At 34.6% G+C, this 27,872-nt stretch overlaps 3 protein-coding genes and 1 pseudogene across 3 annotated transcripts in view; 2 read left to right on the top strand and 2 right to left on the bottom strand.

Moving 5' to 3' along the window:
* LOC143630566 (ubiquitin-conjugating enzyme E2 2-like) overlaps nt 1-27,872 on the top strand; it is a 206,936-nt gene that overhangs the window by 171,495 nt on the left and 7,569 nt on the right. The gene's annotated exons all lie outside the window — the stretch shown is intronic.
* LOC143630564 (uncharacterized) lies at nt 1,953-4,133 on the bottom strand (annotated as a pseudogene).
* On the bottom strand, nt 5,658-8,465 carry LOC143630565 (uncharacterized). Its single transcript, XM_077099548.1, has 7 exons — nt 8,296-8,465; nt 7,241-7,424; nt 7,028-7,125; nt 6,818-6,923; nt 6,464-6,724; nt 6,146-6,399; nt 5,658-6,056 (listed from the first exon to the last, which is right to left on the bottom strand). Exons 1-7 carry the CDS (start codon nt 8,421-8,423, stop codon nt 5,660-5,662), a joined length of 1,428 nt encoding a protein of 475 aa, XP_076955663.1. The 5' UTR covers nt 8,424-8,465; the 3' UTR covers nt 5,658-5,659.
* Nucleotides 22,100-24,932, top strand: LOC143630592 (plant cysteine oxidase 2-like). Its single transcript, XM_077099567.1, has 5 exons — nt 22,100-22,265; nt 23,448-23,566; nt 23,752-23,914; nt 24,478-24,504; nt 24,535-24,932. The coding sequence occupies exons 1-5, from the start codon at nt 22,100-22,102 to the stop codon at nt 24,930-24,932; spliced, it is 873 nt and encodes a 290-aa protein (XP_076955682.1).

Consider the following 27,872-nt stretch of genomic DNA (forward strand, 5'->3'; position numbering starts at 1 on the left):
TTATTGGTGCTTTGGGGGTGTTTGTTATGGGCCGAAGCCCATAATAAATGCCATATTATAAACACACAAGAGTCAGAGTCAGAGTCAGAGTCAGAGTCAGAGTCAGAGTCAGAGAGCAGTAGATTGACGAAGTCAACGACTGTTTGAAGGAGAATATAATCCTCGGCCAAGTGTAATAATTGAATAATCCAATAGACGGTGGTCTTTGGTTTTGTACCTAGACTTTTAAAACAACACGTTATCTTTGTGGATTATTTGAAGACGCGTTACTAATAAATTTTGATGTGATACACCTAAGAGTGTAGTCAACGCTCAAAGATTTCAAGTGGTCTACCTGAATAGCATATGTAGTTGATGTCCTTTTTTAAATGGTCTATTTAGTCAATATTTGTTAATGAAAAGCCAAACATAAACGGTTATGTTGATACTTTTTATCACTTGGATATCTGTTTTGAGGAATTTCCCTTTTAATTACTTCCTTGCATTTATATCCTTATATGTATTATTATGTATAAAACAAAATATTATTATTATTTTATTTTTACAAAACATTACGTACTTTCCATATTTTTTGTGTATTTTGCACTATTTAATTAATACATGGAGTTTTGACAAATCTGAAAATCAAGTTTATCTTATTATTTAGTGGTACTTTATTGATGAATATGATTCACACATATCTCAACTATGTACAATCACAAGATGAACAGGCAAGTGGTGTTGTACAAATGTACAACGATATCAACTTATCAAAATGTCAGAGCACAACTGTTGTCCCTTTATATCCGTGATTTTCATGGCATTTTACAGAAAATTATGGCACATCACACACGTGTCTATTTTCTTGTTCATATAAAGATGATTAAATATTCTTGGCATTCTTTAATGAATAATATATGCCTCTTCAAGGTTAACATGAAACCATTTTACCACTACGTTGTATGAATATAGCAGTCTAGTTGAGAAATGAGAATGGTGGCCGAACCTCATCTTGTGTTTGTTGATGGTGTCTTACTTTCTTGCCTTTTCATGATATCCTTTTTATTATCATCTTGCTAATCTAGTTATTGATGCTTTCTAAATAAGGTAGCATTTGTAAAATAAAGCTGGAAATGATCGCTTTAATATGATTCTATACATAATAATAAAAACTGAAGGGGCATAAAGACCTTGTGAAGTGCTCATCAAGACGTATTTATTTAGATGTAAAACTCGGTCAAACATGCGGCGCTGCAAGAGCACCATGACACATTATATGGTTAAAATTGATCGCTAAAAAACAGACGACAAATATCTACAATATATTGTGTGAAATCCACGATATATAGCCATTACACAATGTTCAAGTATGCGAACTATAGTACAAATGATGATGTTTATTTACACATCCGGTTATAACTGCATTTCCAAGTGAGTAGCATAACATTTTATAACACATCTAAACACTCCAGTAATCTGCCTTACGCTACCGTCAACTTAATCATGCGTTCCATAAAATGTATTAAAAGTCTCATAAGAATCATAAAACCAAAACCTTAGCCTTGTCAGCCAATTTTAAGATATTAAAAATGCATTTTCACTAGAAATGGCAGTGAAGAAGAAAATGATGCAGAAGACCACAAAAAAGTCAACCACAGATGGTGAATGATGAATAGTATACTAAGGTATATTACAAAGCCATGATCAGGCAAAATGAGGACTGTGTAAATAATAAACTGAAGAACTCTTACGAGCTACTTGCAGGAAGAATATAGTTGCTTTCAGATGTTACCAAACCCCCATGAAATCTAGTTTATGATGATTATGTGCAAACAACTGACTGAAATAAACTAATAATATTAATACTGCTACACCCTTCTACCAAGCTTCATGCATTTAAGCATACATGTGCTAAATGAACAAACAAAGGTCATATAAAACAGAAGGAAAAAATTAATGCAAAACAGAGACGAAAACTTTGTCCAATTTTACTCAATTAACAGTAAATGTAAGAACAAACTACCACTGCAATATCAACTATGAAAAAGAAAATATATCTAGAAACAAGTCAAACATGTTCCTTAAACTCAACCTTAACCATATCATCTTCCAGTACTACATCAGTGTCTCAACCCAACTACTAAAACTGCTTCCTTTTATTGCTAAACAGTTTCTCTCTCTGTGAATATGCATACACAAGAACAAAAAAGATCCCAACAGACATCAAAAAAGACGGCCATGGAAACGGTGGGTCCTCAAAACAAACAAGCGACGCCTCCAAATCCTGAGACGCGTGATACACAAGCGAATGAATAGCATAAAGGTCATGATCAGAAGACCTCAAGTAATACAAGCCCGTTTCAAAGTCCAAATGTGACAGTGAAGAAACCACTTTATCAAGTTTATACTTAAACAAATTCCACCTTTGTATAAACTCCGACAGCTGACTATGCGGCAGAAGCTTTCTCTCCCCACCATGCACAGCTACAGATTCAAGAAAAAAAACATCAATCGCACTTGTAATAGTGTAATTCAAAGTCGTTAACAAAACATTTCTCCTTGCAGCGTCTTTCTGTATAAACGACAATGAAGAAAGCTCTGAAAACGGGCCGAATGGCGTATGTCCCACGCTCCATGTGTAATCAACTATTGTGCTGTTATGCTGCGCACTCCAAACCAAATGTGTCGGCGACACGCCCCACATACTCTGCAAAATAGACCCCACAAGTGGCCTCTCAAGCTCCCGGGTTTGCGTAAAAACATGACGCCCGTTACAGCTATAATCACTAACAGTCTGTGTGTTCTTAGTTCTAACCGCAATCACCATATCTTTAAACGCAACAGACTGGTGGTACCGGTCCAGTAGCAGAATCGAATTAACTTCCAAATCAAATATGTAAACAGGCAAAACCCGCCCGAAATCTTCCTCCGGAAGACTCGCTAACCTCCTAATTTCATCATGAGACTCCGACAACGTCTGATGAAGCCGTTTGGAATCCAAATACTCACTAACAATCAACGTATAATTATCAAACAAGTACCTAGACGTATACGAAGTCGTCGACAACGAAATCGCAAACGAACAAACCGAACACTCCGCCATATCAACATCATACTTCTTAAAACTCAACGACTAATCCCCAAACAACAACCCGCCATTCTCAACCTCATCCCTAAAACTCCTCTCAATCTGACCAAAATCCAACCCTTTCCCGACCATCTCCGGCCCACGAACATGTATAAACTGAACAACCAACTGATTCGCAAACGGAACCGGGATTCTCAAACTAGGAACTAAAAGTACCTTATAAGCACTCCAAATTAAACTCGCCATGTCAGCGAGTAAAGCCTTTTGCGCCTTCGGCCGGCCATGTAACGCGGTCAACGGATGAAACTCGCCTCGCGGGAGCACCCCATCGCCGGATAGCGCAGGCCCGTAATCAACCGGCCCCGCGCTTAAATCAATCCATAAATATCTATCTTTTCCGGTCCAAATAGTTCCGGAGCATTTCGTAACACCTAAAGACGAATCCCCGGTATCCGTATACTTATAAGCATAGGGTTTGGACTGGGTGCCTAAATTGAGGACGTAGATGTGGACTCCGTGATGGGTTTTTTCCTTATCGAAATTATGTTTGATGAGTGTATCGACAGCGGAATGCGGGATTGAGATGAGGTTAGATCTGAGAGGTGCTGCGGTGGATGCGATTTCCGATTTGATTTTGTCTTGGAGTTTGGAGGAGAGAGAGGAGGGTGACAACGAGACGTCGATGGAGAGTGGGTGACGGAGAGGCGGTGGTTGGGGTTGGTGATGACGTGGAAGTGGTCGGAGGAGACGGCGGCGGAGAGGAAGAAGTGGAGGAGGTCGGTGGAGGAAGGCGGGAAGGAGGAGGGTGGGCCGACGAGTACGACGGAGATGGGGGAGGTGACTTGGAGGGAGGATAGGAGGGAGGCGGTGGTGGGTGGTGGGCGGAGGGTGGAGGATAAGGATTTTTTTAAGGCGGTGGAGAGAGAGAGGAAGGTGTCGTTGGTGGCGTGGGGGTCGAGACGGGATTGGTGGGAGAGGAAGGAGTCGAGGCCTGTGATTGGGGTGGTGGTGACGGTGGTGAGTAGGTGGAGGAGGAGGAAGATGGTGGTGGCGGCGGTCATTTTGAGGGTGGAATAGGAAGGTAAGTCTAAGGGAGTCGTGAACTAAAATAGTCAAAATCTCACCATCTTGAAATGTTTAGTTACTTGCATACTTCTTAATAATTTCTTATAACTTGGTTGTCTTGAGTTTTTAGTTTACTTTTTTTCTGACTATAAAAAGTTATAAACCAATTTTCAGTATTGATATGATGACATTTAATATAGTAACTATGAAATTCTATGACTGGAATGCCAGCACCTGATTTTTTTTTTTTTATTTAATGTTTAGGTTGAGTTAAAATAGAATTAATCTGAAATTAGATAATCAGATTACAACATGATTAGAATAATGCACATGTATACACACATAGGAGATAGGAGTTTTTGGAAATGTAGAATTAAGATTATAGATTTTCATACAGAAGATTATACGTAGAATATATGTCAGCTTTGTTTGAGGATCATAAGTTTTTCCTATCTTTTTGTTTGCTTTAAATTTAGAGTATCCATAGAGCTAGAAAGCCTACTTAGCAACAAATGTGACAACACTTTTGGGGCGTGAAGGCCATTTGATGGAGCTACGCCACGACGGAAGGGGGAATGGATAGCGTGGCGTGGTTCTGCAAACAACGTGGAGGGTGGTTTGCCGCTCAACCTCTGATGTGGAATAGCGGGCTTCGATGTGACTAGGTTCCAACGCCCTATGCGTGAACTATTACGCATGCTCTTACCTTCAACCTAGTTACTTTTTCTTGTTTATTAGTTCAATTATCTATTAGCAATGTTATTTCTCTCAACATTTTATGCTATCGATTACAAGCATTATTAGTACTTTATACCTTGGTGTTAATGTTGAGTTCTTTAGCACATACTTTCTTATTATCTAGATTATTATATTTTACATTTTTACATGAAAAAAAGAATCGTTTATATAGTCGAGATTCTCAGTCACAGCAAACTGTTTATTCCATGTAGTTGATATGTTTGCACTTGTACCACTTTCCCAAATCCTGCATGTTAAGTGTGGAATTTTTGTGGTAATGTTTGTTTGTTTGTTTTGTTAGTTAGTAGGTGATGATATCTTTGATGGGTAAACTACAAAGATTCCTAATTTTCATTACAAAGGGCACTCTAGTAAAGAATTAACTACGCATGCCCCTAACTTTCATTTATGTCATTTCAAAACACCCTAACTTTCATTTATATCATTTCAAAACAATTTACGGGATTCTACTTTGGGATAAAAATCAACTGATTGTTCACTATTGATAATATGGTTATTTCTCTGTTAAATTGAGATTGTTCTCCATGACGAAAGTAAAAGTCATTAGTCAAATTGCAGAAAAGTTAGTTACAACAAACATTAGTCAAATCATCAGTTAAAATTTCTACCACACTTTGATTCGGCTAAACCAACAGATTAGTGTTCAATCAACTTAATCGACTATATAAGCTTTTAAAAAATTACAGTTATCTTATCTCCTTAATCACAAATATTCCATTCGGAACTCTTCAATTTAGGTGCTCAAATATGTACACAAAACAAACCTATTTAACTGTCAGATTCTTCCCCGTCACCAGAAGTTGAAGGACACCAAAATTTTGAACCAGTTAGATGCTCATCCGATAAGCCAGAACACACAGCATTATTAAAATCCCGAAACCGTAAAACACCATGTTCTTGATTATAACCAGCAGTAACAATTCGAAAACAATCCGCAGCCATAGAAACACAACCAGTGCTATCAAGAGGTGAGCAGCTCAGAACATTTGTTTGATCGCCCGTGTCGGCAGCCCAGATACTAACATGTGGATCTTCAGGACCACCAGTAACTACTTTGTAAGGGTCCATGTGTAGGTGTGTCACTGGACCCACATGTCCATCTAGTTCAGCCATTGGTTCAGCTTCATCAGTCCCTGTATTTTTCCTTATGTCCCATAGCAGGGCTCTGCACAAAGTAAACAGCAATTCAATGAGTCAGTTTGGGTTGTGTTTTATCTCAAACGAGTCAAAACAAAAATAGCTAAAAAGGTTAACCTGCCAAGTCCGCCAGTGCATGCTAAATATTTAGAGGGCATGATGTCAAATGAATAAAGTTTTCCTAGGTTTGTTGATGTCCTGAAGGCTGTTTTCATTGACCTCAAGTCAACCACTCCAACTGAGGAACCAGATGCTATATAGATTAACGAATCATGACACGTCATGCCAACTGGCACACCAGGGACAGATGCCATCCCCACACAGCTCGAAGTACGGTCGCTAGATGATATTGAGGCATCCCACACTCTAATCTATTATTTAATAAAAACTGTTAGATAACTTATAAAGCGCATTTTACAAACCCTTTAACAATACCTTAGAATCTTTTGACATGCTCACTATTAAGGAAGCCTTGTGCCCGGTAACAGACATGAATGCTATAGGTTTTTCATGCCCATAAAGTGTAGCCTTCAAAGCATGTTGACCACGTTTACCTGTTGATTTGAGTGACCAAAGGCGAACTGTACTGTCTTCACCTCCACTTGCAAAAACTTTTACATTTTCATCTCCTAACAACTTATCAGAAAGAACAGTTACAGGACCATTGTGACCTCTGAAACATCGCTGGCAACTTCCCTAAAATCATAAAGTTATTTTCTTTAGTGAAATATGCATTTGATTGTATATGTAAAAAAGATGTTACGCAACACATAAAGATAAATAACATACCTTCCACCATAATCTTATAGAATGATCACAGCTTGACGTGACTAAAACATTATCATTTATATGCACCTCGTTCCGATATAATGATGTTTCTTTCAAAGGAAACAACCTGCATACAAATTGCCATATCATTAGCATGGTTGAAAAAAAGCAGCATTCATTTTAAATGATATCTGAATAGATAAGAAAAAGATACCTCATTTAGAGTCTTACCTCATGCTGGTAATTCTTGCGCGATGATGATTAAGTGAGACAAAAGAAGCTCTTCCTTCTAGAAGTTTATTAATACTAAAAATCTGTATAAGTGGACCCTGCGGGTGTGTATTACCAATACGCAAATGAGTATAAAATAGTGCATACATAATGTGTTGTGTAGATATAATTACTGCTGCAATAACATGATAAAAAGATTTGTTTATCCCATACCTGTGAAAGAAATACAGAATTCTTGCTTAATAAGAGGTCACATGGTTTTGCCTCTAGGTGCACGTTAAAATCTAAAGGATCAACATATTTAAACTGCTGCAAAGCACTGTATCGTGCCAAATATGCATCCCTCAGGCCTGATGTTTGTGAATTGATATAGGGCTCCAGCTGTGGCCATCGATCCCTTCAATTAGCAGTAATAAATTGCAATTAACACCAGTAAACTCTTAAAGAAAATACTACAGATGTGTCCTAAATCTCAACAGCAGATCAATTTGTCAAGAATACATGTAATTAAGATCATACTAGTATTCACTCAAATGAAAATTTGAAATCGAATTGTTGAATTATAACTAGGGTTGTCCAAACTGGTCGACACTTTACGATCGCTCGGCGCTCGATGGAAAAATGCTCGTAGGCCTGTAAACGAACCGAACCGAACGAACACGAACATGAACACTTATTCGAACAAGTATTTGGTGTTCATGTTCGTTTGTTTAATAAATGAACATGTTCATGTTCGTTTATGTTTGTTTATTTAAAATCTAAATGAGCAGTTCACGAACACAAACAAACATAATTGAACAAAGATAAACAAGCATAACTGAACATATATGAACATACTTAAATGAACACAAACAAACATAAATGAACACAAAGAAGCATAAACGAACATATATGTATAAACATAAACGGACATATACGAGCGTTGATGACCATAAATGAACGAACAAAACATGTGTTCATGTCCGTTCGTTTAACCAAATAAACATCCCGCAGAACAGAACAGTTCACCAAACTGATCGTTTACAGGCCTAGTCTCTCGGTTCGGTTCAGCTCATGAACAGCCCTCATTATAGCACGGATTAATTCTATTTGCAATATCAGTTAAGAAACTAAGAAGCATATAAGGCCAATTGACATTTAAAATCTCTACTTTTGTTATAATTAAATAACGCAGCTGCTAAATATAGCATATAACAGGTGCTAGGTAAAAAGGAGTGATTATAAAAAGCCCTAATAATAATAATAATAATAAATTGAGAAAATATAACCTGAACAAACGTCGCCAAATGGAATCAGAATAAACGAAGCGATTGAGGAATTTACAGGAGAGTGCCATGTTAGAGATGTCCTGGAGAGTGAGGTAGCTTGTGCAATGAACCAGTGAGTCCATATCCATGTCCGTCACCTTCGTTGCTGAACCATGGTTCGTAGACGTCGACGTTGAAGGATGATTGACCGCCATTAGTCAGTAAACCCTAGATTGCTCAAAATTAAACAAAGCATCACTCAGCAATTTAAGGTATACCCGAATTGGAAAAATGTGAACCTGGCGACTGGCGAGGTCCAATTCCCCGACCCGAAAACAGTGGATAGTCCCCTCGTTGTTTACTAGATAGTTATGGAATCATTTGACGGGATGTTCTTTTTACATTAATGAACGAATAAAAACACATTTTGTGTTGTTGTGTTCGTTTATTTCTGTTCACGAACCATCGTTTGTATTCGTTCATTTAAGTTTGTTTAAACTTATTCATTAGTATAGTCATTAAAAAATTTGATCTATTTAGACTTGGTTGAGTTTTAATAACCATTTAGGACTAATGTATTGTTCTTGACATTACTTCTAGTTGGTTTTATCTATTTATGTTCATTAATCGACGCTTACAAACATATGAATGATATGTAAATATATAGGATTTTAATTTATAAGTACAAAAAACAATAATAATTAAATGCATTCTTTTTTGTCAAACAATGTGTTTGTGTTGTCTCGTGAATACAGGTATCGTGTTCGGGTTAATGTATCTGAGACACCTTTCAAATCTGTGTCGTGTTCAAATTCATGTATAACCTCTTGGGGTTTGTGTCGGGTTTAAACTGTCAACCTACGAAGATGGCCCATTTAATAGAAAGTTGTTATTATAATCTAAAGTTTGCTTGTACGGGCGGATTTAGCAAAACTCATTGGACTTGCTAGGTAGACTAATGTATGCAAGTTAACTAAAAGAACAATCACTAAATTACATGTAGCAATTTCAGCCAATTTACTTGTGAATGCGTCGATATGAGATTGTGTTTTATCTTAATAGACCAAGTAAAAAAGATAAGTTTTTGCATATTCTCGTTTCAGGAAGAACAAAATAAATTAGTTGTTTCGTCAAGTGAGGTATTTGGGAAAGCTTTGATTAACAATGGCAGTATAGTAAGCATGAGGTTTTCTCTTTACATTGCTATAGCATATGTCGTATCGTATTGGGTTTACCACTAGTTAGCTTTAAAACATAAGAGCATTCTCATCCAACGCTCTATTTTATGTGAAGGGTGTTTTTATAATTTAGACAATTCCCATTCACAAACCACCCCAATCCAAACTTTATTATAAAATTAATTTCTCTCTCTTCCACATACCTAACCCAACCAAACCCAAACCTTTCATACTCATTAGCAACCCAAACTTCAATATTTTTTATTAAATAAATATAATTTGTAATTGTTTTTTATTAATAATTGTTGTTTTTTTTATTAAAAGTGTTTATAAATATAAAAAATAATTTATTTATTTAAAAATAATCAATACGAAGTTGACAAGTGTCGGATAATGAATTATATAATCAGATAATGTTAGATTGTTTAGATAATAAGTTTTATCCGAAAAATCTTATGAATTAATACGGAGTTGACAAGTGTCGGATAATGTATATCAATAATGATTAATATTCAGTTTATTATAAAAATATATTTTTTTACAATCTTATGTTTTTTAATAAAATTTATACCTGTGTGTTCAAAAAAAAAAAACTAAACAATACTGTGTTTTTAGATTTTTTTAAAAATTTATTTATTAAAAGTTATTAGGAAAAACATTTTTAGTGTTAAAATTAATTAGTATGAAAAGAAAAAAAATAAATTAAAAGGTAAACCAATAATTTAGTGACATGACCATGATGGTAGTGGGTAAGCTAGTTTGTGGTGGGAAATTAGTCTGGTCAAGTTTGGTGATTTTTTCTTTTCTTTTTATTTTCAAATAGTGTCCCAACCCAAACTAATTCACCAATGGGAGTGATTTTAGGTGTTGTGAGTAAAGAGTTTTTATATTTTAGAAAAAACAATGATTTTTTTGTATATTTTAAAAGTTACTGTTCACCCCATATAATTTTTTAATATTTTTTTAAAGTGGTTTTGAGTGGGGGAAAGAGAAAAGTTAGTGAAAATGGTATAAAAAGGTATTATTTAATTGAAATGGAAAGAGAAAATATAGTGAGTTTTAGTGTAATTTTTAGTTTAGGGATAGGGGGTAGGATGAGAATGCTCTAATAGCATTCCCAACCTAATTTCCATCTTCATCCCTAAAATTACAAAATCACTACATTTTCTCTTTATTTTTCAGTTAAATAATATTTTCTTATACATTTATCATTACATTTTCTCTTTCCTCCACTCATAGCCACTATAAATAAATATTAAAAAAATTTAGAGTGTGAACAGTGTTTTTTAAAATTTAACCATTAACACTAAATTTTCTCTATCCTCTACTCGCAGCCATACTCTAAAAAATTGAGAATACACTCACTTAAATTTGAAAAACTTATTAGAAATGCTCTAAGACCCCAACTTATGTCATGTGTCTACCTTTTTCATGTCTTTTTTTTCTTTAAAAAAAACCCCATGTTTATACAATCAATAGGTTAGTGTGGGTTTAAGTCGCAACTGAAGCAATTTATTTTGAATTAAGCTAGAGTGTTTTCCCATTTGCATATTATAATTCATGTCTAATGCGTATAACTTTCTTTTCAATATTTATCATGTGCTTTAAAAGTAAATAAAAGCAAAAGTAACAAGTGGCTCACGTGTGTTGTCGTGGTCTTTGAGGTGAGTGTATAATTACGAAATCTGATCATGATCATCGTACTATCCTTAAAAAGGCCGTAATATCGGCGTTACTTTCGACATATCTCATTTCATCACAGATTATATGCGATTTGCAACAAGTGGTCAAGTGGGTGTGTTTAAATTTATTACTTTTTCAAGTAAATTAAATACACCAACAATATTTTTGATATTAGTTGTTAATATATACCGGTAAAAACCATTTTTAATATTTATAAACAGATTGATCATAACCCTCAATCCTTCTGGTGCGGTGAACTAGCAAAAACTAGGGTTCAAGCCTCACAATAGGTAAAAATGATGACAATTAAAAATTAGTTGTTCAAAAAAACAAAAAAAAAAGATACATCATAACGCTTAAGCTCAATTGGCATTGGATGAATGGAGAGGAAGTGAAGATTTGGGCTAGAGGCTAAAAGGTCTTAAGTTCGGATTCGATTCTAATCGGGTTTTATCACAGTGGGCCTTTGAGCGATGGGTTTTTCTCGGAACAGGAGATGATGGGCTTGGGCTACTCAGCGCTACAGTCACGAGCGTATGGGGATGTCTTTTAGCATTAGGTTATCTCGGCTAGCGGAGCTTTATTCGTTTGACGTCTAAAAATAAAATAAAGATATAAATAACGTGTAAAAAAATAGTGTATTCTATTAAATAGAGGTGTACAAAAAACTTGTTTGGGACCGGTTTTAGGCAAACCGAACCGAACCGGTTTGGGTTTAAAACCGGTTTCACCCAAACCGGTTTCCAAACCACCAGTTTCAGGACCGGTTCCCCTTAAGATCTACCAAACCGGTTTTAAAACCGAACCCGTTTGAGAAAAACCGGTTTAAAACCGGCTAAAACCGGTTAAACCGGTTTATAAACCAAACCGAACCGACGTGACCAGGTCGGCCTATCTTGTGTCTAAACCGGTTTATAAACCGAACCGATTTGAGGCAACCCGGTTTTGACCAGCCGTTGACCAAACCGGTTCGGTTTAGGTTTAAAACCGGTTTTGTACACCTCTACTATTAAATATGCCAAATAGAAAACGTCGATCATGGGCCTTGTCTACATATCATTCAGTGGGCCATGAATGCCACCTGTAAATCAGTTTGGGTATGCTTTAACCATACCAGTTTGGGACTTTGGGCCTGCTTCAATATCAGTTTATTTGTCACCAAATGATACAAAAACTATTTTTACTATATTTGAAAAGTTACGGTCTCAGTGTAGTAGCGAGGCTGTCCTTGAAATTTCAGGTGCCCGAGTGAGTGCTAATAAACGAGCGCTTATACATAGAGAGTTTTTGTTTTCATAGATCGACGATAATTATAATAACAATAAAAAAAACAAAATTATTGTAGAAATAATCAATAAGCAAAACAAAATTTATTATAGAAAAAATTAATAAGCGAAACAAAGTTCTATTATTATTCAAGGATCAAGAATCACTATTCAATAGGAAACTACACTTTCATACAATTTGAATTAAAATTAGTAGATAAGCTTTGATGAATGCATAAAATCCATAAATAAGTAATGATTAATTGATTATAAAATAAAGTATAATCTATCTATCTATTATAATAAAAGAAGATAACTGGAACACGCGTCACTTGGAGATTCATTTATATCATAAATTTCCGCTCAAAATATTTTATGTTTTTAATGAAAACATATTTATGTCAGCATAATCAAAAATATCAATAATAATTACCTAAATTATATGGATTAAATATGTAGGTATTTATATGAATACAATCAAAATATCTATATCGTTAATTAAATGAGATCTATATTTTTTTATCATATCGATTTACAGAATGATATTTATAAATCTAAGATGATAAAAACGAATAAATTATGAACGAATAACAATTTTATTCTCACATATTAATTCAACATTTATGAATCCATGGATTTTTCATGCACCTCTTTCGAAACCGTAATACAAAAACGTGTTTTATTTATGTTAATTTTATATATTATGTTCTTTTTATGTCATTCATAACGAAACATCATATTATGTTTTGTTATAATTCAACATTCCATTAAAAAAATATAGTTAAAACTTATAAAATCACTAGGTGAATCTTTTTTGTGATTATAAGGAAGTTGCATGAAAATACTCCACGAATTCATATGAATATTTCATTAGAAAATATGGTTTAAACTTATAAAACCATTTAATTTAATAAAATATATGCTTTTTATTAAATTTAAACATTTAATTTCTATATCTTAATTATATTTCTTTTAAACATCTCGTGCATCACATGGGTTCTAAAGCTAGTAGTAACATATAGAAGCTTATGCTTATGTTTTAACACTCTATGTATAACCCTCATCTTTTTAATACGGGTTCTAAAATACAAAATTATGTAAGTACAATAGAAATTTGAAGATGTCGGAAGACATGAATGTTATAATATAAAAAAAAATAACTGAAAGCGAACAGAGTCAAGCAATAAAGCTGAGAGCCCTCAATGGAGTGACTTTTATTATTATAAGGAAAAGGCTAAAATACAAAGGAAGACGAAAATGAGAAGTGTGAGAAGGATGTGTGGCAACACAAAAAAAACCCTTCAACAAAAAATTCAAAAACTAAAAATAAAAAATCATAACTCAAAATATAATAAAAAACGAAAAAAATATTAAAAACTCAAATGTTTCTTCCGTCATTCTCGTTAAACAAAACGACAAAAAGACACAATGCCAAAAATAAACAAAATACACGATTATAACTAAAAAAAGATATAATATATCGCAAAATATAATACAATGTCGAACAAGATATAACAAAATGGTGAGTAATATAACACAATATCAAGAAAAAAATACACAATGTCAATGAAAAAAGACACAACCAATAACGAAAATAAACTCAAAACACAATGATAAACAAAATGTCACACCCCGACCAAAGGCGGCGGAACATGCCGAGGTGTAACGATTCCATAAGCACATGACACTAATTAAAATGACAGTATTTAATAAACTCATTTCATTTCACAACATCGAAAATGTCACATAACTATTATCCATAAAATAACCATAAACAAGATATCACAAAATATGGCAAATTGATATTGTTCATTTTTACTAATATCCTAAGGTATTTGATGTCGTTTTCTTCACAATCATAAATCAACCAAGATGCAGACCTGCAACATTTCATAAAATAAAGTTTGTCAACACAAAGGTCGGTGAGCAATTCATAAGTTTAATCATATTAGTATATAATAAAGATAGCCACAAAACTTGCATACGAAACGATAAATAAAAGTGGTAATTTGGATAAATAGATATCGCTAAACACATTAGCGACACCTAGCTATAAGGGGATGCCAAATAGTATAGGATTTTATAGTTACGTTAATTGCATTACGTTAACGATACCTTGCTATAAGGGGATGCCAAATAGTCTAGGATTTTATAGTTCCACCAACCAAAGCGATAAACACATAGGCATATAAGCATAGAACACCAAAACGAGCAATTATTTAGGTAAAGTATACAACTTCGTTTGTGGTTTAAGATTCAAATATAAAGCATTTTATTGAATAAGTATGAAATGTCACCCCCAAAATAAAAGATGGAAAATGGGGTATGAAGTACTCACCTTCAAGTAGTAAACTTGAAAGATGATAATTTGGAGATTTGTCGGAACGACGAGTTTAACGCACAATGCCTAAAAAGAAAAGAAGTATTTAATTTAGAAGGGTTGTCTTGAAGGTCTTTAAACAAAATAAATGTTGAGAAATGTAAATAATTAAAGTTCAAGGTTTAAAATGTGACTATTTAATAATTTATAATAATAACCCTTTAAAAATGTAAGTTTGCTCGAAACCGGGTTAAAGTATCTAACCTTAATATTTACTCAACCTATGTTAAGTAATAAGGTGGGTAAAATGCAAGAATGCAAATCCCTTTGGAATAAAGATACTAAAACGGGTTTTTTTTATCGAGTGTTCGGGTTGTCGGTTCGGGTCTTGATAATTGGTCAAACCCAAAGTCAACTTTCCAAAATATTGAATGTTATGAGATAACTCAATAAAATTTAGTAAGACTTAACCAAGTATGTAGTTCCATTGTTTTAGAACTAACAACGCACGTTAAGCGAGTGTTCGGTTTTGTTGGTCCAAACTTTGTTATGAGATCAAGTTGGATCCAACATTTCCAAGTACTTAAGAAAATATTTAAAAATCAATTTGTAACTATTTTTAAAGAAATATACAAGTCTTGATGGCTAAAAAAACACACTTGTGTGTCTTAAGCGAGCAAGAATCGGTTTGGTTCGGTTTCCATCTTACAACAAGTTCATAGATGATTTCCACATGTCCAAACACTAAATAACTTGTATAATAATGTACAAATAAAAAAATATCAAAAGTTAACAATAAAGTCTTTAAACAAAAGTTCGGTTTTCGGTTCGGATCGTGTTTCGTGTTAAGACCGAGGTAAGATTATACAAATCCATAACCATAGAATTTGTAAAAATGATTTTAGAAACTTAGATATAACGCTAAGTATGTTTAAACAAACAAAACTAGTAACAAAGTTCGGTTTACGGTTTAGACCTATTTACGGTTAAACCGAAGCATAGACTCTTAAAACCCATAACCATGGAACTTGTAAACATGACAAACAAACTAAAATAAGCAAGATTAATATGTATGAACAAGTTATATAGATGTATATATATAAAGGACACGAAGTCCTCCATGAAGCCTTGCCTTATGGGTCCGAAACCTCACCGACCGGAATCGGAGAAGTAACTACCAAAGGTAAACAAGGGGTGTATATTATATATATGTTGCACAACCATAAACAAGTATTAATAAGGCTACATAAACTAATTAAGATGAAAGACCAAAATCCTTCAAGAACACCTAAGAAGATAACCTTGAATCTTTGATGTTTGAGAGAGTTTTTTTTTTTTTTTTGAGTTGTAGCAAAGGAAAATGAAGAGGAAAGGTGGTGTATATATAGGGTAATGTTGGTGGTCAAATATGGGTGTGAGACACAAGAGTTTTCATGCAAAATGGATCAAGACAAAAACACAAAACAACAAAAAAATAAATAAATAAATAAACAAATAAAAATAAAAATAAAAATAGGATGTTTTCAAGACCCAACAAGTGTGAAACAATATTGTAACATAAATCCATCATTTTGATTATAACGTAAGCTTCGGTTTACAAATCGGGTCGGTTTACATAATAAACAAATACAAAAACGAATACAAACAAGACCCGAAATTGACGAATGTCACAGTATCCCCTACTTTAGGAATTTCGTCCCAAAATTAAGACGAAGACGATGCTGCGAACAAATGTGGATATTTCTCTTTCATTTTGTCTTCTCGCTCCCAAGTGACGAATACAAACAAGACCCGAGATTGACGAATGTCACACAAAATAGTTAGTTGCAATTATGGTCCCTGTGTGGAACCCAAAACGCATGTTGTAATCCTGTGGTGCCATTTTCGTATATATGGGCCATGTGGTGGTCCTTTTATTTCACTTTTGGTCTTCCGTTAAATCTCCGTCAATGAATCATGTTAAAATGAAGGGTAAATCAGGCTTTTAACATATAATAATAACAATAACAATAATAATAATAATAATACAAATCCCAACCATTAACCCTTTCTTCATATCCCCCACTTGCGACCTAGTGGTAAGAGGCTTGGGTTCTCCAATGGAGACTCAAGTTCAAATCCCACTTGTGTCATATTTGGATTGATATTGGCAATGAAAGATTTGAGCTAGGCCTTTTGCAAAGGTTGTCAGTTCGAACCCTGAGCCCACCCGGGTTTTCGTCCTGCCCGTGTGTTACGCCAGAGAGTTCTGCTCTTGTGGTGGCACAACGGCTGTCAAGTGGCAAACGGCGGTATGGTTTCCCGGGGGAACACCCAAGCCAAACTCTGAAGCCAGCGTGGGCCCGATTAAGACAAAATAGTCTGGCTAGAGTGTAATATTGGGGCTCTCCAAATTTTAAGAGTGTGATAGCCTAAATATAAGAAAGTCGCCATTCTAGAAAAAAATTAACCATTTCTTCCCCCCACCACCACACCACCTATCCACCCCACACCACCACCTGCCACCATCCAACTTCCGGTAACCACCATCATCTTCGACAACCCTCCATACTTAAAACGTGATGCCAGTCATCTCCCCCAAACATAAAAGGTTTGAGAAATCGAGCGGCAACAAAGCTAACCGATACTGTGACGAGTTGAACGGTGGCTACAGACCGTTTGTCAGTCATCTCCCCCACCATTGTTCAAACCCTACCACCGCAACACCCATCCACCTCCGTTGCCGACACCATTTCCGGTCAGGTCATGAAAGAAAATGAAAATGCTATGAAAAAGAATGATTAAATCTAAACACACAATAAAATCACAAAATCAAACTCACATTAAGCAAATTTAATATCCAAACATTTCATTTGCATTCCATTAACCTCATCATGTACAAACCCCCAACTCAAACTTGGAATCAAAATATTATAGGATCAGAGGTTCGTTACAAGCATTTATTTGGGTTGCACATTATTTGACCCATTTTTTTGCTCAACTTGGGTTGGGTTTTAAAAACAGAGTGATGATGAACATTTTGGTAATTGAAACAAGTTGGAGAGGGTATAGAGTCTGGTGGTGGGTGGGTTATGATTTGAATACACATAATCAAACTTTTAACAATAATCATTTTAGTCCAGTCGGTTGCGAGTGTTGTACTTAGTGTGGCTAGACTCGGGTTGGAAACCCATGGTGGACGGTTTTGTTATTATTTTTGAGGAAAATCGTTAAACAAAACGAGCGTCCAAATTGCATTTATTTAAAAACCACAGGATTGCAAATTGCAATAGTATTAGTGTCTTTTCACATAAGCACTAACGTTATGACTTGACGGTGGACCAAAAATAAAGTAAAAGGACTATCACAAGGCCCATATATGCGAAAATGATACCACGAGATTGCAACCTGCGTTTTAGATTCTACCACAGAGAACATAATTTCAATTAACTCTAAATTAAAAGACAAAAAAAAAGGTTTCTTGTTGTGTGTATTTTTGGCTTGTATGATAAAATTTTGATTGAATGACCTATTTTGCCTACAACGTGAGTCATTGTGTCAATTACTTTTATATTAATAGCTGTCAATGTGTTACTGGACCCATTATTTATTTATTTTCAACCTTCAACCTACATAATTACTAATTAGTGACCCTAAGTCCCTAATTGCCTAAATCCTCTTAATTGCTTACACCTAATTTTAACTTAATACGACCACATTTTTTTATGATTGGTGGATAGTGGATACGCAATTCCTCGTTACATGATATGGAAAAAAATAAATAGACATACAAATTTTATATTGTTTCGTTTTATTTACATGAGATATATCGACAAAGAAAACAAGCTACGTCAAAGACTCAACACATTTTGAGTGTGTAAACTATTTCGAGTGTGTAAACTGAAGATGAGAAAAGAATGCCAAAATAAAGTGTGTTTTTAATAGATATAGGTCTAGGATATATGACCTTATGAGAAGAGAAGGTCACCTAAAGCAGCTAAAAATAAAGTTACGGAGAGTAAGGCAAAACACATACAGTATTGAGGTAATAATGACATGACTGGTATGTACATATGAAGCATTCTTATTTTTTTTTTTTAACTTAACATTCAGGTAATGATGACATATGAGTAGTACTTTTCTCTTTTACATAAGAAGTTTTACAAATTTTGTTTAGAAATTATACTATGACAATTAAAAATCGTTGATTACTTGAAAGTTATTATAGCAACCTGCTAGAGTCTGTACATACTATATATTCAATATTTGTAAATAACAAATTCTGCATTTTCTTAAAATAAATTTTAATGTACACGTATGTCACCAACAATCCACCAAAAAAAGAAAATACAGAATATTACATGTGTAGGAGATATTTATAAAAGAACCCGTATGTTCGAAACCATGACATGCAGGGAGTTTAAATGTTTTTTAAGATACTTATACTTATTCTATCGGTTAGATTTTAATTCATAAAAAAAGGGCTAGACCTTTTTAAATAAATATTATTTAGTAAGAGAATTAACTATAGACTATGGAGTATAGACCCCTTAAGCCATTTACACCTGGTTCATATGTATCTACACGTACGTACGCCGTACGGTACTCGCTAGGTAAGTAGGTATAAACAATATAGAAAAAATTACAGTACTAAACATGTGTTATTATACCCAATGCACCATGAAAAACTTATGCATCATGGATATGGTACTAACATGTGTCATGTTCTATATTTATTTTTATGCTCCCACAATTTTTTTTCTTCTATCATTCGAGAATCATTCTTAACTTTTCTTGTCTAGAGAGTTCAGAGAACATTTGTGTGATGAGATTTTGCAATTATTGGATTTATTTAAGGACCCTAAAAGCTTGAGAATAAAATAACACTGTTAAATATTTAGAAAAAATTATTAACCCTTTTATAAGTGTTTTAATTAATTGTTAATTAACGTTAAAAGTGCCGGAAGGTTAATCAAGCATCATGTGGTGGCGTTGATAGCCGAAAGACAAGGGTACATGCACCAATCGGCTGTGTCCCGATTGTTGAGTGTTATGTGCCTATGTCCAAGGCTTTATGCAAAACCACTATCGAGCCGTGGGTCTCACTGGAAGCTGCCTCTCTATTCCTACGAGGTAGAGGTAAAGCTATCTACATCTTACCCTCCTTAGACCTTACCATAACTTTGCTATTGGTAGTATTTACTGAGTACGATGATATATAAAAATAGTAACTCGTGAACCCGATCACACCATGAATATTCACTGGTTGATAAGAAGACGACTAGTAACTTGTAATTATTTAAGTTTTATTTCTTTTACATGTTAATGTTCAAAAATTAGAAATTCAAAACAAAAAAAAAACAAATGTCTGCATTACACAATCAACGGATATGAAAAATATTTAATTAATTTGAGTGTGGCAAATGCTCAAATAAGAAAATGATAATAACCTTAAACGGGTGAAAAGGTGAATTCAAACCTAACTTATCTTCATGATTTCAATGTGAACCTGTTTAAAACCCATAAATTTGGTAGTAGTTTCCTATTGCCATAATTTCACGTAATTGTTTTCCCTCAACAGCTGTTCTTTGTCTTTCTGTAATCCAATTAGAGGCATAAAATTGCAAAACATAGGAAATATAACCAAAATGTCAATTTGTCAGCTAAATATCTATTTGACTATCAATTCGTAAAATATCCATCGTAAAACTTATCACACCGATTACCTTTTTATCATTATTCGGCGAGATTTCTTAACTAACCATATTATGTTATGCACAATAAAAATTGTCAGGTCGTTAGTTTTTCTTTTCTTTCGACAAGATTATTTAGGGGTCATTCATAACCGAAGAGATTATTTAGGTGTCAATCAAGATTTATTTTGGCTTCTAATGTGATTCTTTGGCTTCTGACTAGATTTTTTAGATAAACGGCAGAATCTGATGGGTAAAAAAATCTCTCTGGGTGTTTTTCCAATGTAGTGTAGTGATAGGGAATTTGGATTTTTCAACAGAGACCCCGGTTCAATTATCATAGATTCTAGTAGGACCTTTTTCCCTAACACTTAAAGCAGTAAATAATAAAAGAAGAAAAATATAAACCATATAATATATAATTTTAAATATATATAAATGAAACTTCTCTATTCCCTCTCAAGCCACCATTGTGCTTTATTTGTAAATGGTGGTTTCTCATGCATTTGACTTGAATTCACGGGTATGGGTCTCACCAAATCCATATAATCATTAAATGGGTTATAACATCTCATTATATTAAAAAATTAATCTTACCAAATATTTGAGATGAAAATCCTATAAAAATAGGGGTATACTAAAATTAATATCCGATTTTTTCAGAAAAAAGATATTATTTATAATTATGAAACAATTTTATAGTAAAAAATAAATAAAAATAAGCGGGTCATGGTCTCATTAAACCTAGATAGCTTTTAAACGGTTTATAACATTTCTTTAATTTGTGAAACCCTTTTATTATCAAATTCTAAATATATTATTAATTTCTTTAAACAAATAAAATTAAAATACAAAAAAAATATATATATGAATATTAGAAATGTAAAACAAACCCCGTAATCAAACTCTAATTTAATTTCTCAATATGTATTAAATCACATCAGCGATTCTTTTTTCTTTTAAGTTTAACTTAAATGAAAAGATATCCAAACTATAACAAATAAACATAAACGAATAAATATAAAAATTAAGTAGATAACTCATTCAACATTTCATTAAAAAATAAACATAACCCAACATAAATTAATCAAAATAGGTTCAAGTATATTATAAAATTCTTACAATAAATAAACTAAAATCCAAAAATACATTAACAATATTAGAAACGAAAAATTTAAACAACCAAGTAATACGGGAGATAAAAACTAGTAATATAATAATGAATAAGAATAATAATAATAAGTTGGTAGTTTAATTTAATAATAAGGTTGAACGTGACACGTACATAAATACTGAATCCGCTGTTGGAACAGCCCACTGGAAAACCAAAACCTTGCCCCCGGTATTCATTCCTCTTCCAAATCAAACTCTTTTAGTATATCTTTCCGACCAAATCAAAAACCACCTTTCTTTTCTCTTCTTTTCCTTTCATCTCTATCATCGTCAGCTTCATGGTTGCCATCGTACCCAAACCACATGTACTTCATTCCTTCACAACAGACTAAACTAACATGCCATCATCATCATCTTTCCCATTCACTCTGTTTCTCTACTCCTCATTTTAACCAACACACAGTTAACCTTTTTGTGGGTGGTTTTTCAAATATACCCGTTTCAGAAAATTGTTAAATTGCCGGGTTTTTTTTAAATAAAAAAATAAATTTATTTGGGGTGTTGTATTAGTGCATGTTTATGAATAATATACAAATGGGTATGGGGAACATGTCAAGTGAACGGAAGAAGAGAAGAACCAGGCATAAAAAAGTTGCAGCTGTTCAGAAGCTTTATGATGCATGCAGAGATGTTTTTGCTAACTGTACCCCTGGTGTTGTTCCGCCTGCTGAAGGTGTTCAACGCCTAAAACACATTCTAAGTAAGTTTTTTTTTTTTTTTTTTAATGGTTATGAATTTAAAACATCATTAGATGAATATTCATATGCAAGTTTGCAGTTTTTGTATCTGGGTCTGGCTGGAGTTTTTGAAAGTTTAAATCTTGATTAATGTTTTTGAATTTGAATTTAAATTTGAGGGTTGGATTTACTTTTTTGATATCTTGTTGACTTTTGAAATGAGTTTAATTTTGACTTGGTGTCAATTGGGTTGATTTTGAATTTTTAAGTAAGCTTTTATTAGAATGGTTATGAATTTTGGTTTGTATAAATGCTGATATGCAACTTTGGCAATTTTTGCATCTGGGACTATTTGGAGTCTTTTGAAAGTTATTTCTTGATTGATAATATATTAATATATTGATATTTGTTAAGTACAATTAAAGGTGTTGAATTTGAATCTCAATTGGGTGATTTGGAGGTTAGATGTACTTTTGCTGTCTTTTCAATGAGTTTGTTCAATTTGATCTCTGGTAGACTATTTAGTTGACTTTTTTGTAACTAGTCCAATTTTGACCAAGAATGCTCTGTTGTATGAAAGTGAAAATGATGAAACATATAGAATTTTTTATGCTTTGTTTAATATGGTATTTTGCACACCCCATTAATATCTTAATCTAACAACCTGCTGCTTGTAATGGTATCCATTTAATTTTCTTGAAAATTAGAATAAATCATTTGACATAAACAGGCATTTTTGACACTTGTCAGTCTGAGCGGGTTGCCGTGTATTACTTTAGCGGTGGATTAAATGCTTATTGCATTTGGGTCGGTGGTGAACCGCTTAAAGCTTCGTCACTTTTCATTAGATTTAACTGTAAGATAAGACGGAATTTATAACGTGCCAACTGTATTTACGTGATGAATACGTTGTTAATCAAATTAAAAGATATAAAACATAAGATTTGCCAACTGTATATATGACGTGATGAATACGTTGTTAATCAAATTAAAAGGTATAAAAAATAAGATTTAGCGATTGGTTTTTATTTTTTTTATCTTTTCTACCACGTGACATAAAGGTCACGGGCTCGAGTTGTGGAAACACACTATTTCTGCAGTTCTTCAGAAATGTAGGTTAAGGATGCGCACATTAGGCCCAAGTTGGCCCAGCAATGCGGGAGCCTAGTGCATCGGGTTTGTCCTAATTATTATCTTTTTTGCAGACGGAATGACTGAGCATGATGTTGGTGTACAGCCCAATATGCCATATTTCAAGGTTAACGAAACCGAGGAATTTCCTAAAATTACATACCTACACCTCACCGACTGTGACAAATTTTCAGTATGCTTTCTATTTGTCAATATTTAATATCTATTCCTTTACTTGTTACCCGCTTGCCTTCTATTTCAATATAATTTAAATAGTTTAGTTAAAAAAATTTCTTTTACTTGTATAATTTAGACTACACATTTTAAAGAAGTGGTCCATTATGACTTCAACTAAAATAAGTAGTATCATCTTTTCAGATTGGAATATTTCTATTGCCGCCATCGGGTGTCATACCGCTCCACAACCACCCTCAGATGACAGTTTTCAGTAAGCTTCTGTTTGGAACTATGCACATCAAGGCATATGATTGGGTGGATGATGCTGCTTCAAGCTCTACTGTCGAAGCTGAGTCATCTGAAAGTGAGTACTTAACTAGACACATTTTTTTTCATTTCTTATTGGCATTGTGACTTGTATAGCATTAACTTCGTTCATGTAAGAAGACTTAGATAGCAGTAAAAACGGACAATATGTGGATGACATGTGTAATTTGTCACCCAACCGGTCTAGACTTTAAATAATCTTTAGAAAAAAACAAACACAAGTGTGGAATTGAACCTATAACTAATTTTAGCAATGCTTTATGGGGGTGGGGGTGGGGGTGGAATTAAGACAAAACGGGTTGGGTTAACTTGAATAAAATAGTAGGTGTTGGTCAAACGGGTTGTGTTGACCTAAATCAAATAGGCAAGTTTTGGTCAAAACAGGATGGCGTTGGCCAAATAGTTAGGCTTTGGTCAAAATGGGCTGGGTGTGAGCCAAATAGGCTGGTGTTGGTTTAAACTTTAAACGGGTTGGGTGTGGGACAAATAGGCCGGTGTTGGTTAAAGCCGGGTTGGGTTGACCTGAAACACATTTTTGTCCAACTTTATTTTCACTTTTAAATCATGGGCCAAACCTCACGAAACCCGTATTTGTATCAGGTGAAACGGGAACCAGTGTTATATCAGGTGAAGCGGGAACTGTAAGTGTCATATCAGGTGAAGCGGGAACCGCAAGCGTACGTTTGGCGAAACTAAAAGTCAACTCTGCCTTCGCTGCCCCATGCGACACATCGATTCTTTATCCAACAGATGGTGGTAACATGCATTGCTTCAGAGCAATAACATCATGTGCTGTTTTTGATGTTCTGGGCCCGCCATACTGTGATCCCGAAGGCCGCCACTGCCAATACTATCGTACTCATCCTTTCACTAACTTTGCAGGTTTATTATTAATAACCCTCACTAATAATCATTTCCCACTTCTCTTATATTATCATCCTTGTAAAAATAGTAACTTTTCAATCATACGACAGCTGATGATAAGCAGGGAACCGATGAGAAACAGGTTGCCGATGATGAGAAGACTAAGGACTATGCATGGCTTGAAGAGATAGATAAGCCCGCTAGCTTATCCGTGGTTGGAGCACTCTACAACGGGCCGAAAATAGTTGAGAAAGAGTAGTGATCAAATGCTAAAATGCCAGCACAAAACAGAAACTTTTGTGTGTGTTTTTAATTTTGTTTTGTTTTAGGATTTGTTGGTAAAGATTATGCTTTTGGTTTGCTTTGACTCTTCTATGAAGATCTTGTATATATTTTGAGCATAATGATAACCTTATCATATTCATAGGATATATGTTTTGTTGAGAAGGAACTACCAAATTAAAGTACAACACAAGTTGCATGAGGTACAAGTTTGGTCGTGCTGTGTCTAGAAAAAGTATTCAGCATAATTAAAATGAGGATATAAAACGTCCTTTTCTTGAATTGTTTTAAAAAGAGACATGCTTGTTTTGTGATTGGAGTGTTTAGTACCGTACGATAATGTTTGTTGATATTTTACTAGATTTGGTTTGGTTCTACTTTAGGGGAGACAATTTGAAATAGATGTTTTTTCCGTTACGTGATTTGAATATAAAGTAGTCTTCTATCTTATCATGAATTTAAGTCTACTGGTTGTGTGTTGTGTGTTATCTGTTGATGTTGAGTTTTTAAAAAGATGAAATAGTTAGGCTAGTGTTGGTGGTTTTTGCTTCTATCTATTTTCTGTCTTATGCATAATCAATCGTTGTTATGGTGATTGTTGAAACCTATTCTCACGAGGAGGTAAAGTTTCTAACAAGATAGAGAGAATGGTGATCAAATGTTATATTTGTAAGTATTAGTGGATGTGTAATGCGTTTACATGATTCCTTCCTCCTCTTATATAGAAGAGAGGTATTACAAATGGCTTTCCCTCCAAAATTACAAGAAGCTTTCTCTCCAATATTACAAAAGTCTTTCCCTCCAAATCCATTTCCCTCCAAGTACATTTCTAGAATGTCCTCCTTGTCGGGCCTTAAGTATTGTGCTCTTATTGTCTTGTTGAGTCAGAGCCTACTTATGAGGTCCGTCTCATGAGTAAGCTCTTCAAGTCCCCCAGTCTATTGCCCTTGTTATTTATGATAAGGGTAATAGACTCAATGACTATTGTCGCTTGTGTCTTTCTTCACTTTCTTCGTTTTGAGCTTTCGGTACCTGGCCCATTGTGTATTCCTTTTCTCCCTTCGGCCTTGGGCCTTCTTTCTTGCTTAATGAATTTTAGTTTACCTCCGTAGCCCAATTCCAATGTAGGCTCTTCAAGTCCCCCAGTCCATGGTGCTCGTTATTTATGACGAGTACAATGGACTCACAACAAGTCTCTATTCTTCCTCCGTCGTGACCTCTTGTGTTATCCTCCTTATTCTCCGATTGACCTTCAGACGGTCAGGAGGTATCTTGATACAAAAATAATATCCATAGAACTATTATATGCTGGTTCTTGACCTACGAGCTTTCCCCTTGGCCATTGTTCTCTTTGACTTAGGCCCTATCCATTCTAGCAACATGTGTTATTCTAATCCTTTCTTTTGGGCTGATATCACCACTTGTTTAGATTGATTGGACAGGCCCTTAAACCTTCTAGAACCTTTGATTTCATTTAGTTATTTTGGGAGGTCTTTTGGTTATTCTCTTTTGGGCTTCCTTTCTTTAGCCACCCTTACTTTAAGCATGTGTTAGGCCTATTTCTCTTATCGCTAGAAGGACCCGTTTCAAGGGTACTCTTTTCAAGTCTCCCCAGTCCATTGTGCTCGTTATTTATGATGAGTGTAATGGACTTATATCAGTTCTCCGCCATACTTTTATCCCGACGCTTTCTTTATCCTCCGGAAGTGTCTGCTTATGTTGTTTCCTCTGTCGACCCGGTTTTCGTGTTATCTTAAACGGCTCAACATTTCTCTATATATTTCCTAAAGACATTTGCCCATATTCGCACTTTCTTCATAAGGTTAGCGCCGACACCCTTTATCGACATCACCCTTACTTTAACGGTTATCAAAGTGGGAATGCTATTGTTGGGTTCCTTTCTAGGGTAGCTTCATCAGGTCTCCCCCCGTCTGTGGTAAGGGTGATGAACCAACTCAGACTTTTCATTGACTTAAATTATCCGATCCCCCTTTTATCTTTTTAGCCCATTGTCAGGCCCATACATAAACTGGCGACAGTTCTGAAAAAGTTTCTCACGCTCCCCTAAAGATGCGATGACACCTTTTGAATCGCTAGCCTTTCTCATAACTGCTTGTTCCCCCTTTTCTTACTTTCAAAGTTGCATTTCCTATCTTCTTCTTATCTGGTTGGTAGGATGTTTGGTTAGAGTAACTAGAACTCCCCAAGTATTTTGATTTCTTCTAGGCCTTCCTGGCTTGGACTTCATCATGGGACGGAGACCTATTTTCACAGCAGGCTTTGCAAGCCCCCTAGTCCTTATTTTGATACGGACAAGAGACTAATGTAGTCTTAGCTCATCTATCACATACGGGATAGGTTCATCCCTTTTAAACCCACTTATTGGACCAGTTTCGAGCGAGATCCTCTTCTGATATTTTGGTTGAGGTAGATGATACTTAGTTCACATGATCTGATCCAGTTCTCTTGATAATTTAAATCTACCTCAATAGAAGCACGCGGTCCTTCTTCTATTTTGACTTATCAAATTTGGACCTAGTATAGTCAAGATGGGGAAGTCATGGATGAGACAAAGATTACCCATCTCTAAACTCATCCCATACCATGGGCCCAATCCAGGAATTACCCCTTCAAGTCCCCTAGTTCCTTATGCTAATTATTTATGATTGGGATAAAGGACTTTTAAGCCCAAGTTTCTTTGCCATAACCAAGACAATGTTAAGCTTTCTTTCTACGTAATATCTTTCTTCTTGTTGAATAACCCTGCCAAAGTTGTTAGTAATCGATTAACAGACTCTAATAATGATCATGTTGTTCTTGCTTTACTAGTATTGGACATAGAAACTAAA

Source organism: Bidens hawaiensis, unplaced genomic scaffold, assembly GCF_021521415.1.
Source record: "Bidens hawaiensis isolate Kalapana, Puna unplaced genomic scaffold, B.hawaiensis_p1.1 tig00005770_1, whole genome shotgun sequence".
NCBI lineage: Eukaryota > Viridiplantae > Streptophyta > Magnoliopsida > Asterales > Asteraceae > Bidens > Bidens hawaiensis.

What these genes read in the sequence shown, in the direction of transcription:
- LOC143630592 (XM_077099567.1), top strand. Translation starts at nt 22,100, where the DNA reads ATGGGTATGGGGAACATGTCAAGTGAACGGAAGAAGAGAAGAACCAGG. An exon ending in ACGCCTAAAACACATTCTAA is followed by an intron (nt 22,266 to 23,447) that starts GTAAGTTTTTTT and finishes TCTTTTTTGCAG; the next exon opens with ACGGAATGACTGAGCATGAT. An exon ending in CCGACTGTGACAAATTTTCA is followed by an intron (nt 23,567 to 23,751) that starts GTATGCTTTCTA and finishes TCATCTTTTCAG; the next exon opens with ATTGGAATATTTCTATTGCC.
- LOC143630565 (XM_077099548.1), bottom strand. Translation starts at nt 8,423, where the DNA reads ATGGATATGGACTCACTGGTTCATTGCACAAGCTACCTCACTCTCCAG. An exon ending in ATTTGGCGACGTTTGTTCAG is followed by an intron (nt 7,425 to 8,295) that starts GTTATATTTTCT and finishes TGCTAATTGAAG; the next exon opens with GGATCGATGGCCACAGCTGG. An exon ending in TGCACTGGCGGACTTGGCAG is followed by an intron (nt 6,057 to 6,145) that starts GTTAACCTTTTT and finishes TACTTTGTGCAG; the next exon opens with AGCCCTGCTATGGGACATAA.